Source organism: Schistocerca gregaria, chromosome 8 (genome assembly GCF_023897955.1).
Source record: "Schistocerca gregaria isolate iqSchGreg1 chromosome 8, iqSchGreg1.2, whole genome shotgun sequence".
Classification (NCBI taxonomy): domain Eukaryota; kingdom Metazoa; phylum Arthropoda; class Insecta; order Orthoptera; family Acrididae; genus Schistocerca; species Schistocerca gregaria.
Window position 1 is genome coordinate 395,275,293 of NC_064927.1, and position 14,576 is coordinate 395,289,868.

Here is a 14,576-nt window from a genome sequence, read left to right on the forward strand (position 1 = left end):
GACTTCTTAGATGACTGAGATGAGATCGTGTAGAGTGTTTTGTTGATGGCAGAGGATGTGTGAAAACTGGTATATTACAGCCTGCTACTGTCGTATAGCACACAGAGGGAATTCCAACTTAATTCCCCCACTCCTAGCATGCATCACGACTTCACTCCCTGGGACAATGCTCAGGGTACGTTTGGAATTTGAGGACTTGCTGCAACGCACAACCTCGTAGTCAGGAAATGACCACGACCTCTCATTTTCTCTCGCCAGCCGATTCCTGTCCGCGAAACTGTCTCCCATCTATGGTTTCGAAAATCTCTAGTCGAGCAACCTCGCTTGTGTCTAAAAAATGGTTCAAATGGCTCTGAGCACTACGGGACTTAACATCCGAGGTCATCAGTCCCATAGAACTTAGAACTACTTAAACCTAACTAACCTGAGGACATCACAGACACCCATGCCCGAGGCAGTATTCGAACCTGCGACAGTAGCGGTCGCGCTCTTCCAGACTGAAGCGCCTAGAACAGCTCGGCCACACCGACCGGCACTTGTGTGTAAGATGGTGAGTTATGACTGAAAGTGATATTTTTAAGAAGCTTTCTCACATCCATGATTGTGTGTTAAGTCGATCTGCCATGGTAAGCGATTATTACTAGTTCGTAAGTGCAATCATCTACAATGAAAGTCTTACCTTTAAATTGTATTAAAATTGGCTCCAGATTTTCTTGCCAATAAGGTTATGTTTGAATTTGAGGATAGCCTCGACATCAAATGTTCAAATGTGTGTTTGGAATTTGACGACATGCTGCAACGCACAACCTCGTAGTCAGGAAATGACCGCCACCTATCATTTTCTTTCGCCAGCCGTTTCGCGTCCGCGAAACTGTCTCCCATCTGTGGCTTTCGAACTGGATATCTCTAGTCGAGCAACCTCACTTGTGTCTAAAAAATGGTTCAAATGGGAGTTAACATCTGTGATCATCAGTCAGAACTATTTAAACCTAACTAACCTAAGGACATCACACACATCCATGTCCGAAGCAGGATTCGAACCTGCGACCGTAGTGATCGCGCTGTTCCCGACTGAAGCGCCTAGAACCGCACCGCCACTCCGGCCGGCACTTGCGTGTAAGATGGTGAGTTATGACTGAAAGTGATATTTTTAAGAAGCTTCCTCGCAGCAATGATTGCGTGTTAGGTTGATGTGCCATGGTATTAGATTATTACTAGTTCATAGGTGCAATCATCTATAGTGAAAGATTATTCCCCTTATCTCACCTTTAAATTGTATTAAAATTGGCTCCCGAATTTCTTGCCAATACGGTTATGTTTGAATTTGAGGATAGTCTCGGTATCAAATGTTCAAATGTGTGTGAAATCTTATGGGACTCAACTGCTAAGGTCATCAGACCCTAAGCTTACACACTACTTAACCTAAATTATCTTAAGGTCAAACACGCACACCCATGCCCGAGAGAGGACTCGAACCTCCGCCGGGACCCGTCGCAGTCTGGATATCAAGCTGTAACTTCCACTGAACAAATCAGTTGAGCGCGTAACCGAGGAAAAGTTCTGTTGAGACATCTTAGCCGAACGTACGATTTTGAGACATTTCCCACGACATGCAGGTTTAAAATTAAAAAGGAAAACACTATCTAATGTTGTGCAAAATTTAAAAATAATTAATCTGATAATGGTGAGAGAAGCGGAAAGAACTGTGAGCAAAACAAAATGTCAAATATTTATTATAGGTTAACGATGGCGCCAATTGTAAAAAGGATAGAAATCAGGAATATAGCATTTCACGAAAGGATCTTGTCCTCAAGCTGAGCAATATTTTCAATCCTCGAGGTTCTTACCATGTTTTGTTAGGTTTGTAATAGGTATATTTCGGGATGGTAGTTCGATACAACCTAACTGGAGACACGCTGTCATAATTATGAACATTCAATAAAATGGCAGAGGCTTTTCAAATCTACGTACTGTATTCTGCACACTACATTACGTCGTATCGTATAGTAGTTAGAGACTCACGAGTAATATAACGGGCCTGTTATCAAATTTCTGCTATCAAACAAGACCTACATGATGACTAGCGACAACCAACTGCAACCTTGTCCGCAATACAAAACTTTGTACTTAACGTGCTGTTACCATAAGCAATCCAGTAACAGCGTCTATTTTCTTTGTGGAGAAAACTGTTCTATTTACTCTGTTACTGCTGTCGCGTAGTTCGTGCTTTCTTCACATGAGTGTCTTGTGTGCCACACTCGAGGCCAGTGATAAGCCAAAAAAGCATCACTTCGTTTTCCTTTAAGTCACACTTTTTCTATTTTTCTGTGAGAGCTCCAGGTTGGCTGAAAGAAGTCTTGAGACCCCAGTTACATGTGTTAAATAAAAGATCATATTCCACCATTTTAGCAGCAAAAAATTAAGCAACACAAAAAAGTTTTACTCTATTATAATTTTTTTCATAAACTTCATTTTGGAAATAATTGTTCAAGCCTATGACACAAGATGAGTTTTTAAAGCAACAAGGAAAGGAGACGTCAAGGATTGATGAAACTTTGTCAACTTGGTCAAAGCGTGATGTAAATAAATAGAAAATAAAGAGTTTCGAACTCATGCATTTGTCCGCTGTTGGCTAATTTTGCGTAAACGAATTGCTAGGCATTTAATCAAATATAACATTCAAACTGCGACTGCATGTATATAAACAAATTACCGTACGTAATTAACGAATTAAAGCGCCAAAAGTCGATGTCGTTGAACACTTTTTTTATTCAGGCCAGAAAATGTTTCGGATAACCACGTTGATATTCACACGCTTAAGTTTTTTTTTTTTTTATCTTACACGATGCTACGATCTGTGCTCCAACATTAGACTTACCCATTCGTGCATCTGGAACTGCAGCACACCTGTAGTAACTACTTAGAAAGGACATATGTTATATAAGAGACATAAATGTAGACACACAAAATGAATCATTAATTACTCGATTGTGGTTATGAACAAATAAGGAAGTCCACAGAATAGTTACTGTTGCTTCGTTATGTGATTTTTTTTTTAAAGTTAGCCTTCTGCAAAACAAAAAAATAATTTTTTGTTATGGTTACGCAGTAACAATTTACCTTCTTTAGTGTAAGAGGCAAATCAAACACGTCACAAAATGAAGTGAGACCCACAGAAGGAAAGCACGTAGAGGCGAAAACATGTCTATGCAAAGAGTTTAGACAAAAAAAATTTGTGGAAGATAGAGCTGTAAAGACCAAATTTCAACTGTGAGCGGGGTCAATAACAATAACTGCAATATTAGTACTATGACAATGATGTGTTAACAGATAAAAGGAAGACGCTTGCATTGGGACAGCAGCAATGACATACAAGCGCAGGAAGAACATTACTTCTTCAAACCTTGATCGGTGTCGAGCTTTTTCGTCTTTTCTAGTGGTTTACACACAACGCAAATGTTTCCTTCTCACATTCGATGAACGAAGGAAAATGCAAGCTTCCAATACCGGTGACACATTAGTGGCAAATAACGCTCAGTAGATATACTGCAATGATGAAAAAGTATATCAACTTAATATTTGAGGTGGTATTTGTAATTCAGCTGACCCCCACAGTTATCAGGCAACAGACGTAACGAAACACGGTGTGTTGCTCATCTAAAAGTGTGTTTCGACCATTTAAAAGGAAGATAACTTGGATCAGGATCTACAGATTATGTATATACAAAGAAGTGCAAGCAGCAGCTTTCTTGAATTACTCTTTTATTCCATTAACTAGTTTTCGAACTTTTTCAGGTTCAGCTTCAGTTGCTGCATACTGAAGTCACGTGACTATTTCATAACATAATGGTGGGCCTGGCTCTATACCAAGAAGACAGAGAAATGTTTTAATGTATCGGCATACTTTGTGTTTATATGGCTGTTCATTACAGCACTTTTCTCTCTTCTTGTCAACCCAGCCAGTAACCAGCAGAGTAATGTAACTTCCATGTGCACCATCTGAAGGTGAAACTGAAGAAGTTCCAAAACTAGTTAATGGAATGAAGTAATAAGTAAAAGAGTAACTGGTATAGGTTTCTTTATTTACGTTGAATAAAAGTTCGTGGGTTCTGAAACATCCGAGTAAATCAACTTCATTAGCATCTACAGAGATGTAAGGCAGTAACAGAAATCTCGATATGTACAGAAAGACAGATGTTGGAACACGTCTGCTTTAGTTTACTTAAAGATGACACTTTATAAGTAAGCAACAGATCATGTTGACATAAAAGTTTTCTGGGTTTGGTACCGCGTCATAATGTAAAAACTACTGGACCATTAGACCCAGAAGAAGGTCGCTGCAATCGTGGCCGAAACGTTGGCGTTTCTATAGCAGCAGTAGTTTTTACATTATGACGCGGTACCGAACCCAGAAAACTTTTATGTCGATTGACTCTGGCCGCGGAAGCCTACGCAATTATATTAACAGATCATGTTGTTCATAAGTGTATATTATGACGAGGTAGACGGGTTCCGATTTAAATGTTCACAAAAATCACCACAGTCGTAATTCAGATACGTCTCTAACGCTAGAACTTTTTTTCGAAATAAACAACTTGAGATGACATAGAAATTCCAGCGAAGTAGTAAAGTGAGTCACGACACCAGCGTATTGCTCATACTGTGTCAGAATTACTTAGGAAGGTTGTTAGTGAATTTCCGGTATCACATTAAGATATTCATTTACAACAACATCGGTTGTGGTATACCTCAAATACGATTGGCACCTCAAAAATGACGTACAAAAGTGTCACAAATCTTAGTCACTGCAGTGTAATGTATCTAACGTACTTGTAACACCACTGTGACGCAGTGTGGGCTTGCATGTGGCACACACACCGGTCCGAGAGGCTTACCAAGTTAATAGAGCGAGTATTTGCGACCAAGGAGTGCGGGTCATCCTCATGAATGAATGCAAATCGTCAGAAGATGAACAGGAAAAACTGGAAACAGGCGACGGTCGCAAGAAGAACAGTTCTTCCGACACGTGCGACCAGCCTGCTGTATTTCAGCGCAGCCTGCAGCGGGCAGAGTATTGTGGACGCACTGGCGACAGCTGTGATCGTCACACGCCGCCCCTGGCGCCATCAGACGCCGGCCACCTGCCTCGCAGCCGCCGGCCGCAGTGCGCGCTGCCGGGCCGGGCGCCAGCGCGGCCGGCTCCCCCCACCCCTGGTCCGCCCGGCGCGCCTTCCCCTCCCCGCCCCGCCCCGCCCCCTCCCAACCCCCCGCCGCGCCCCGCCACGCCCACCCGCGGGCCGCGGGCCGGCCGGCGCTTCCGCGACGCGCCCGCTCCGCTCCGCTCCGGCGCGGCCCCGGCAACCGCGGCCCGCAGCGCAGCACCGCGCCGCCAGCACTCGCCGGGCCGCCCATGACTACCGAGTACCGAGGCCGCGACGCCGACGCCGACGCTCCGCGCAGCCCCCGCCGTCGTCTGTGTCCGCGGCGGCGTCCCGAAAGCAGCAGCGAAAGCAGCCGCAGCCGCAGCCGGCCGCCGCCGGCGAGGTGCCGCCGCCGCCGCCGTGCCAGCCGCAGCAGCTAGCGTGTCACAGAGCATGGTCGTGTGGTGTCGTGTGTCGTGAGCGCGGCGCCGGCGCCCCATGGAGACGGTGGTGCACCTGGAGCGCGGCGGCATGCCGCCCCAGGCGCAGATGGCCTACGCCCAGCGGGCTGCGGCGCTGCACAGGTTAGTGCCGTGCCTGGGGGCTGGCTGGCTGCACAGCTCCTCCTCCTCCTCCTCCTCCTCCTCGTGCCGCCGCGACTCCACGGCCGCTATCGATTTTCGCTGCGCCGAGCCGCGCCGGGCAGCGCCGCTTGTTTTTGTTTACATTGCAGCGGCGCCGCCCCTCCAGCGCCGCGCCGCCCCTCCCGCCACTAGGGAACCCCCCCACCACCGCCTCACTCCACCCCGCCAGCCGACTCACACCACTGTCTCCGAGTCGCCGGCCCGCCGCGCTACAACAGTTGCCTACTATTGACATTCTTCCCCTCCGCTGCAGAATTTACTGCCGAAACTCGCATTAACGAGCAGGAAACCTTTCTCCACCATTCTCTGCACGGTCGCAAAAACTTAATCCGAGTTTCTCGAAGCCTCCAGTGAGTGGATACATTCCTTGAAGATAATTCCACCTTAAAGCCTTTATTATAGATTCACCAGGCACTGTTTAAGCCTCCATAAATGTATAAATTGTTCAGTAGGTACGCAGAATCTTAAACACATATTACTGATTAATGAAGGAATTCCTTTTTTTAATGTTTGCATTTTTATCAATAAAGCTGTGTAGGTCGCTTAAAGTATTTCTTTATTATATCGATGTATCGACTACAGCCATCACCATGTCAAACTTGGAATTTGTCAAACAACGTTCTGTACAGGTTTCAATAAATCTGTGCCCAATTAAGGCTTTGAAACAGAGTGGTTTGTTGTTGTTGTCTTCAGTCCAGAGACTGGTTTGGTACAGCTCTCCACGCTACTCTATCCTGTGCATGCCTCTTCATCTCCGAGTCTCTACTACAACCTACATCCTTCTGAATCTGCTTATTGTATTCATCCCTTGGTCTCATACTACGATTTTTACCCTGCACGCTTAACATTCCATACTGGTTTCAATAAAATCTGTGCCAAGTTCGCGCGTTGAAACTATGACTGATTTGTTGTTGTTGTGGTCTTCAGTCCAGAGACTGGTTTGATGCAGCTCTCCGCGCTACTCTATCCTGTGCATGCCTCTTCATCTCCCAGTCTCTACTACAACCTACATCCGTCTGAATCTGCTTAGTGTATTCATCTCTTGGTCTGACACTACGATTTTTACACCCAACGCTTCCCTCCAATACTAAACTAGTGGTCACTTGATGCCTCAGAATGTGTCCTACCAACCGATCCCTTCTTCTAGTCAAGTTGTGCCACAAATTCTTCTTCTCCGTAATCCTATTCAGTACCTCCTCATTAGTTACGTGATCCACCCATCTAATGTTCTGTAGCACCACGTTAGGAAACCTATTTTCTTCTTGTCTAAACTATTTATCGCCGATGTTTCACTTCCATACATGGCTACACTCCATAAAAATACTTTCAGAAACGAGTTCCTGACACTTAAATCTGTACTCGATGTTAACAAATTTCTCTTCTTTAGAAACGTTTTCCTTGCCATAACCATCCTACAGTTTATATCCACTCTACTTCGACCGTCATCAGTTATTTTGTTTCCCAGATAGCAAAATTCATCAACTACTTTAAGTGTCTCATTTCCTTATCTAATTCCCTCAGTATCATCTGATTTAATTAAACTACACTCCATTATCCTCTTTTTGATGTTCATCTTATATCCTCCTTTCAGGACACTGTCCATTCCGTTCAACTGCTCTACATATAATTTCTGAGTGATGATGTGACAACAGCAGCAGCAGAAGCGCAGTTATAAGTACAGTGATCTGTTGTTGTTATGGTCTTCAGTCTGAAGACTGGTCTGACACACACCTGGACGCTGTTCTGTCCTGTACAAGGCTCTTCATCTCTGCACAAGTACTTTAATGTACATAAACTTGATCCTGCTTATTGAATTCTCTACAATTTTGATCCTTCCATTAGCACATTGACGTTTCCTTGGTGCCTCGCGATGTGACCCATCAACCGATCATTTCTTTTACGTTTCCATAAACGTATTTTCCCCATTTCTATTCAATATCTTCTCTTTAGCTATTCGACCTACCCATCTAATCTTCAACATACTGTAACACTGCATTTCAAAAACTTTTATTCTCCTCTTGCTTGAACAGTTTATCGTCCATGTTTCAGTTGCGTTTCAGACAAAGACGTCTTTATTCGCAAAAATCGTCTGGGCATGTTGTACGAAGATGTTTATAACAATCATCAAAATCTATCAACATGAATAAGTCTAGCGGTAATACCTAAACATCCTCTCTTTTGTTTAATCTGGCCATTACGCCTGCAGTCTAAGGAGGGAGTTCAATGTGTGTTGGTCGTTTTTAAATTCTCGCGGTGTTGACACTCCTTCGTGCGTCGACTGAATTTATCTGAGAAAAGGTCCAAATACTTGAAGTCCAATTTACACGGCGTTCATTTTATGAAGTTACAGTCTGCTACACAGAGGCTTACTGTTCGAGGGTCATGCAACACTGGATGTTGCATTATAAGAAGGAATCGTTCCAGCAAATGATGGTTCTTTCACATAACTCGTAACGACACATCAGTTTTCCAGAAAGATAGTAAATGATCGATCGTTTACAGAGAATTTGCATCTGCCCTTAATATTAAGGAACTAGATTAGGTAGTCGTTGCATTTATTTAAAGCAAAGCAAAATTCATAATGGTTGTTCTTAAAAAAAACTGCTACAGTGAATTGAAGAGAAAGTAGAGGTTGAGTGGTTTGTATTTAGCGTCATGACGACAGCGCTAGAAACAGAACATACGCTATGCTTGGACAAGGATAGCCAATAAATTTCCATTTGTTAGGGAAGGCAGACTTTTGAATCTCGCCAAATCATCTATTTTTTTATTCCATATGCAGAATATTTAGTTTTGTGTAGAAGAGGAATGTTTTTACGACAGACCACATCACTCTTTGACACTATTTTCCCAAAACCGTTTTCTTTCTAACTGCGAAACACCCTCTGAACTACCAAACGCACCACCAAGAAAGCATTCTACACAAGAAAGTTTAACAACCATCAAAATCTATCAACATGAATAAGTCTTCAGGTAGTACCTGAACATCAACTCTTAACAGATAACTAGCGATCTGTCGGTTCTACGGTTGCACGATGTTACTGTCTTGTTACTTTAAAGACAAAACTCTTTAACTCACCGCGACAATGAGATTCGTTCCATTGACTTTCACTGTAAATGCCACAATTTAAATTACACGTGAGACTACTTTACGCTGCGTGATTTTCGTTGTGAACACTCTCACTTCGCCTTAATGAGATATTTTGAGAACGTAATATGATACTGTGCACAACAATTTGAATTTAAAGGCCGAGTAAGTTGTAAATCTGAGTATAAAACTCTGCTTTATCTCATGTGGTCTTGAATCACGATCTGTTAGTAGTGTGAAGCTCTGAGATGAACACAAAGTTCATAGCAACAACAGATCAGACCATACACTGATTTAAAGAGTTTTGTTTACGAACCACATTGTAACGTGCTCTTGAATGAGGCGTGATTCGTAAACAGTCCTATAAAAATCCGTGGCCATTTTTCTTAAGTTTTTATCATGTTTACAACGTAGTTTTATGTTCTTGCCAGTAATGGGCCGCAATACGAGGTCACTAAAAGAGATAAGCCCTTAATTACAGTCTTAAAATGAGTTTATCAAGTCCTAAACCAGTCATAGCGGGCCTTTAAAACAGAGATTTAAAACAAGTAAGAGGTTCTGTGCTCCATTCTACTTAAAACTCTTGCGTATTTTGTGAACTTGTCTGCCTACTCTTGGGAATCACGTACTCGTCCCTCTCTCTCTCTCTCTCTCTCTCTCTCTCTCTCTCTCTCTCTCTCTCTCCATCTCTCTCTAGAAAGCGCGTTATCAGTATAAGGGCGCGGGAAGTGCGGAATAGGCGTGGGGGGGGGAGGGGAGGGGGGAGGACAGAGGTCGCTTGTAGCCAGATGCGCAACATGGCTGCTCCCTTCAAAGAAGGACGACGAGAAAAGAAATAAGGCAAGAAAATATTCGTTGGTACCGATGTCCATACATTCAACCACGCCTCCAATTTTTGCCCTCGCGTCTCCTTGTGGATATGGGACCCGCTCCGGCTGTTAGGTCCTAAGACTGCTGTTGTCTGTGGATACTTTGGGATAGCACTCTCTAGGTGGCAGACTGTTTTGACAAGCGCGGTTTCCCGAGTGATGGGAGGAGACTTCCTGCTGTCGGGTTTGTCTCGCTGCCACGTAACGCAGAGGTCGCCAGTTAGTATAGCATCTCGGGTGCGGACTTTATTGCGTTGTTTGTGTTTTTGTCCTCCATAGGTGAGGAATCAAATGATTCGAAGGCAAATATGTGTGTGCTGAATGTGTACCATTGGATGGATTCGCTAAATTAATTATCTATAAACGCCAAAGTCTTTTTAGATTAGGCTTTACCGTGACTCTTTCTAATATCGAATAAAACAACGATTTTGTTGTTCCCAGTCACTATTTATTTCCGTTCACAGCGCGTTTCGAAGGTTTAAACCACCATCATCAGGTAGGTTTACGTATGTTGTGTAATGACTTTGGGGTAACCTGTGGCACTGTCTAGTGCAAAAACAAAAACAATATTTCAGGATATAGTTTTGGGGAGATTTTTGATTAAAAAATAAAATACATCTAAATGTCAAAATAACATAACTAAAATACAATTCCCTCCGGTGGTCACAGGCTCCTTTGTCTGTTGACATACATCAGACATAAAGTGTTCAAATGGTTCAAATGGCTCTGAGCACTATGGCACATAACATCTGAAGTCATCAGTCCCCTAGAATTTAGAACTACTTAAATCTAACTAACCTAAGGACATCACACACATCCATGTCCGAGGCAGGATTCGAACCTGCGACCGTAGCAGTCACGCGGTTCCAGACTGAAGCGCCTAGAACCGCTCGGCCACAGCGGTCGGCACATAAAGAGTCATATTTTGTAAACGAATATGGTGTCTCGAATCTGCTAGGCGCAGAGAACATATAGCAAAACAGAACATAATCTCGAAGAAGAAAGGATATGTAGCAGAGTAACACATGCACTACCACATGTAAATCCAGCTGATGAAGGAGGTTTAAACCTTCGAAACGCGTTCTGGATATAAATAAACAATGACTGGTGACTGTAAACGTGTTGTTTCTTTTCTACAAATTAATTATGTCGAATTTGTTGAGTGAAATAACATCTAAAGGCCAAACTGAAAGAAAAAAAATTGTGGTGTACGCGCGGTATGCTTGCTTATAGTACAAACAGTCGGAAAATGCCGTCATTAGCCCACCTGATATATTTGAAAAAAGATTTTTGTGCTGAAACGTAGCTGTATTCTGCGAACACCTTCTGATACGGATTTCACAACCGACGTTCTACTCGTAGGCGATGAACTATCGCCAGCCTGCGTTCACTCGAAGAGAGAGTATCGAATATAAATGACAGCCGAACGAAAGAGAGCTGATCCAATGTTAACAGATAAACAAGTTTCTTTACGAAATCACTTTAAGTTATGGATGTACTGTGTAGCACTACCGGTCTCACATAATTTTCATCGTTCCTAGATATCTTCAGCTATCACATCTTTGGTCTCGCTTGAACAACCTGCCGCAGTGGGTAACTTTGCCTTTGATTTCATGATGGTTCCTTCTGAATCCGAATTAAATTCATATTCGGAAGGATCGGGCATCAGTCCCCGTACGTCCATCCAGATCTATGTTTCTCGCAGTTTTCTCAAACTGATGAAGGCTTATCAACGACACGGCAGTATTTCTTCTCAAAAATGTTCAAATGTGTGTGAATTCTTCTGGGACTTAACTGCTAAAGTCATCAGTCCCTAAGCTTACACACTACTTACCCTAATAATCCTAAGGACAAACACACACACCCATGCCCGAGGGAGGACTCGAACCTCCGCCGGAACCAGCCGCACAGTCCATGACTGCAGCGCCTAAGACCGCTCGGCTAATCCCGCGCGGCTTTTCTTCTCCCTCCTTCCAGAATCTGAGATTATGCCCAGATTCTAATGACATTTTCGCCACCGGGAAGTTAAGACATATCTTCCTTCCTAGACTAACGGAACGTTTGACTCATTACGGGCAAAAGTGAGCAAGTGGTAGAGTCGTTATAGAATTGAGTCTATCTGAAGATGGCTAGTATTCACCAAAAGCACGTGAAGTCAAACATATAAGTGTAGCAGGAAGAGAAGTTTCTGTTATGTTGTGCCTTGTTGGCACTCAGCAGCTAAACAGTTTCGTCACAGGGTCAAATAGGGGTAGGCAACAGCTGTGGCAAAAATAGATAGCAACACAGATTAGCAACAATGTAGAATCATTGATATAAATTTCTACAATACTTTACTGAAGAATGAAGACTGTGCTTGGCAATCATTGTACGCTTGCACCTGTCTACCTTAAATCCTGGTATAATGATAAATCCAGTGAAGGGTGAATAACATAACTTGCAAATTTTATAGTGTGCACTTTGGCTCTCCTTAGTGGCTAGTGTAGCTCACTTCTCAGACACTCACTGAGACACTGCTCCGAGTTCATCTATATCTAGGCACATAATTTGCAAGCCACCATATGACGCATGGTGGAGGGAACCTCGTGCATTACTGAAATTAGATTGAGGAAACAGGATATGAAATGGCACGAGCATCTGAGAATTGTGGTAGGGAAGGCGAATGGCCGACTTCGGTTTATTGGTAGAATTTTAGGAAAGTGTGGTTCAAGTGTAAAGGAGGCAGCATATAGGACACTAGCTGAATACCTGCTTGAGTGTCTGGGATTGAAGGATGTCGTCGAAGCAGTTCAGAGGCGGAATGCTAGATTTGTTACCTGTAAGTTCGAATAACACGCAAGTTTTACGATCTTCGGGAATTTAAATGGGAATACCTGGAGGAAAGGCGACGTTCTTTTCGAGGAACGCTATAAAGAAAACGTAGAGAATCGGAACTTGAAGGTAGCTGCAGTACGATTCAACTGCCGCCATTGTACATTTCGCGTGATGACAGCGAAGATAAGAGAAACCAGGTCTCGCACTGAGACAACAGACATTGTTTTTCTCTTCTTAGCGGCTGCAACAGGACAGGAAGTCACTAGTGGTGGTACAGGGTACCCTCTGCCACGCCCCGTAGGGCGTAACTGCAAACACGGCCAATACAAGGAGCTGCAAATCGAAAAGATGGATATGTATATGTATGTTGATTAGCTGCAGCCAAGCTGTCGGACAGTCATGGTGAGATAAGACGATACTTAGGCGTACAAGCAGTCGGCTGGGTTTGTTCTGGCTGTGTCACTCTGAAGTTGCAGAGGTGCGGGTCCCTCAGCTTCAAGCTCAACTTTACTTCACCTGTCTTACATTGCAGATCTCATCCAAGTGACTCAGAGATTGAGGAGCGAACTGAAAAGTAGTGGCTTCGATCACGAAAGCTGACCACATATGCTTTCATATCCGCATCAAGAGACGCCTTTGCTTGAGGATGACAAGGCGGTCGGTCGGTACCGTTGGGCCTCCCTTGGATTTTTCGGAACGGAGAGATAGAGAGAGAGACAGAGAGAGAGAGAGAGAGAGAGAGAGAGAGAGAGAGAGAGAGCACCGTCGTAAGTGATATTCATTTTTACAGGTCTCAAAATATTTTTCTCGCGCACGGATATCAGACGAATTAGTTTTCTCACTCTGGTACTCGCAGCCACCATGCCACGACGATTCTGGCTTAATAAAGAAATATTTTTGCACTCTCAGTGTCATTATTTCATTGTTGCTGTCAAAATGTAGGCACTCTCGTTTAATGGCGAAAACTACAACCAACTGGCATGTGATTTTGGAATACCATTTTTGTAACTTTGACAAAGAAGCCCGTTGCATACATACGGAAGAGCCAAAGATACTGGTAGACATGCCTTTTATCGTATGAGGACCCCGCGAACACGCAGAAGTGCCGCAATAGGACGTGCCATGGACTCGACTAATGTCTGAAGCAGTGCAGGAGGGAACTGACACCACACATCCTGCAGGGCTGTTCATAAATCCTTAAGACTCCGAGAGGGTGGAGATGTCTTCTGAACAGCACGTTGCAAGGAATCCCAGATATGCTCAATAATGTTCATGTCTGGGGACTTTAATGGCCGGCGGAAGTGTTTAAACTCAGAGGATTCTTCCTGGAGCCACCCTGTAGCAAATCTGGACGTGTGGAGTGTCGCATTGTCCTGCTGGAATTGCCCAACTCCGCCGGATAGCACAACGGACATGAATGGATGCAGGTGATCAGACAGGATACTTACGTGTTCTTATGGTTTCATTACTCTCAGTTTAGCTTCCTAGATTTACATAATTCACCTTCTGTATACTTTATCCGCACTCTTCTAAAAAATCTTTTTTTTATCTTACACGGTAGAAAGTTTTTTCTAGGTAAATAAATGCTAGGAAGGCATACTGATACTTCTTAAGTATGGAGTCCATTACTAAATGCAACATCAGAGCTGCTTCTCTCTTTCTTTCTGAAGCCATACCGACCTTCGTCCAGTACTCCTCCAATTTTTCTTTCTGTTCTTATGTATTTTAAGCTGGTCAGCAATTAACTAGCCAGACTTGTTTGACATCGTTCAATAGCTTCTTTGATAGCGTGTTGATAATGTTTTCTCCGCAAAACTAACGGTAATTCAGAGGTTTGATAGATTATTGGCACGAACTCACCTAGTTCCTGTAACTCTCATAGATTTCAGCAAGCTTCTAGGTACGCCTCTGACATTAGAAAACTGTTGTACGTATGCGAAAAGCAATTTATTAACTTCTCGTGGACGAGGTTGGTAGTCATGGTTCAAATGGCTCTGAGCACTATGGGACTCAACATCTA

At 43.5% G+C, this 14,576-nt stretch overlaps 1 protein-coding gene across 1 annotated transcript; it reads right to left on the reverse strand.

The window, feature by feature from the left end:
* Nucleotides 1-5,104: 5,104 nt before the first annotated feature.
* Nucleotides 5,105-5,641, reverse strand: LOC126285213 (spidroin-1-like). Its single transcript, XM_049984516.1, has one exon. The coding sequence runs from the start codon at nucleotides 5,639-5,641 to the stop codon at nucleotides 5,105-5,107; it is 537 nt and encodes a 178-aa protein (XP_049840473.1).
* Nucleotides 5,642-14,576: the final 8,935 nt, after the last annotated feature.

What these genes read in the sequence shown, in the direction of transcription:
- LOC126285213 (XM_049984516.1), bottom strand. Translation starts at nt 5,641, where the DNA reads ATGGGGCGCCGGCGCCGCGCTCACGACACACGACACCACACGACCATG.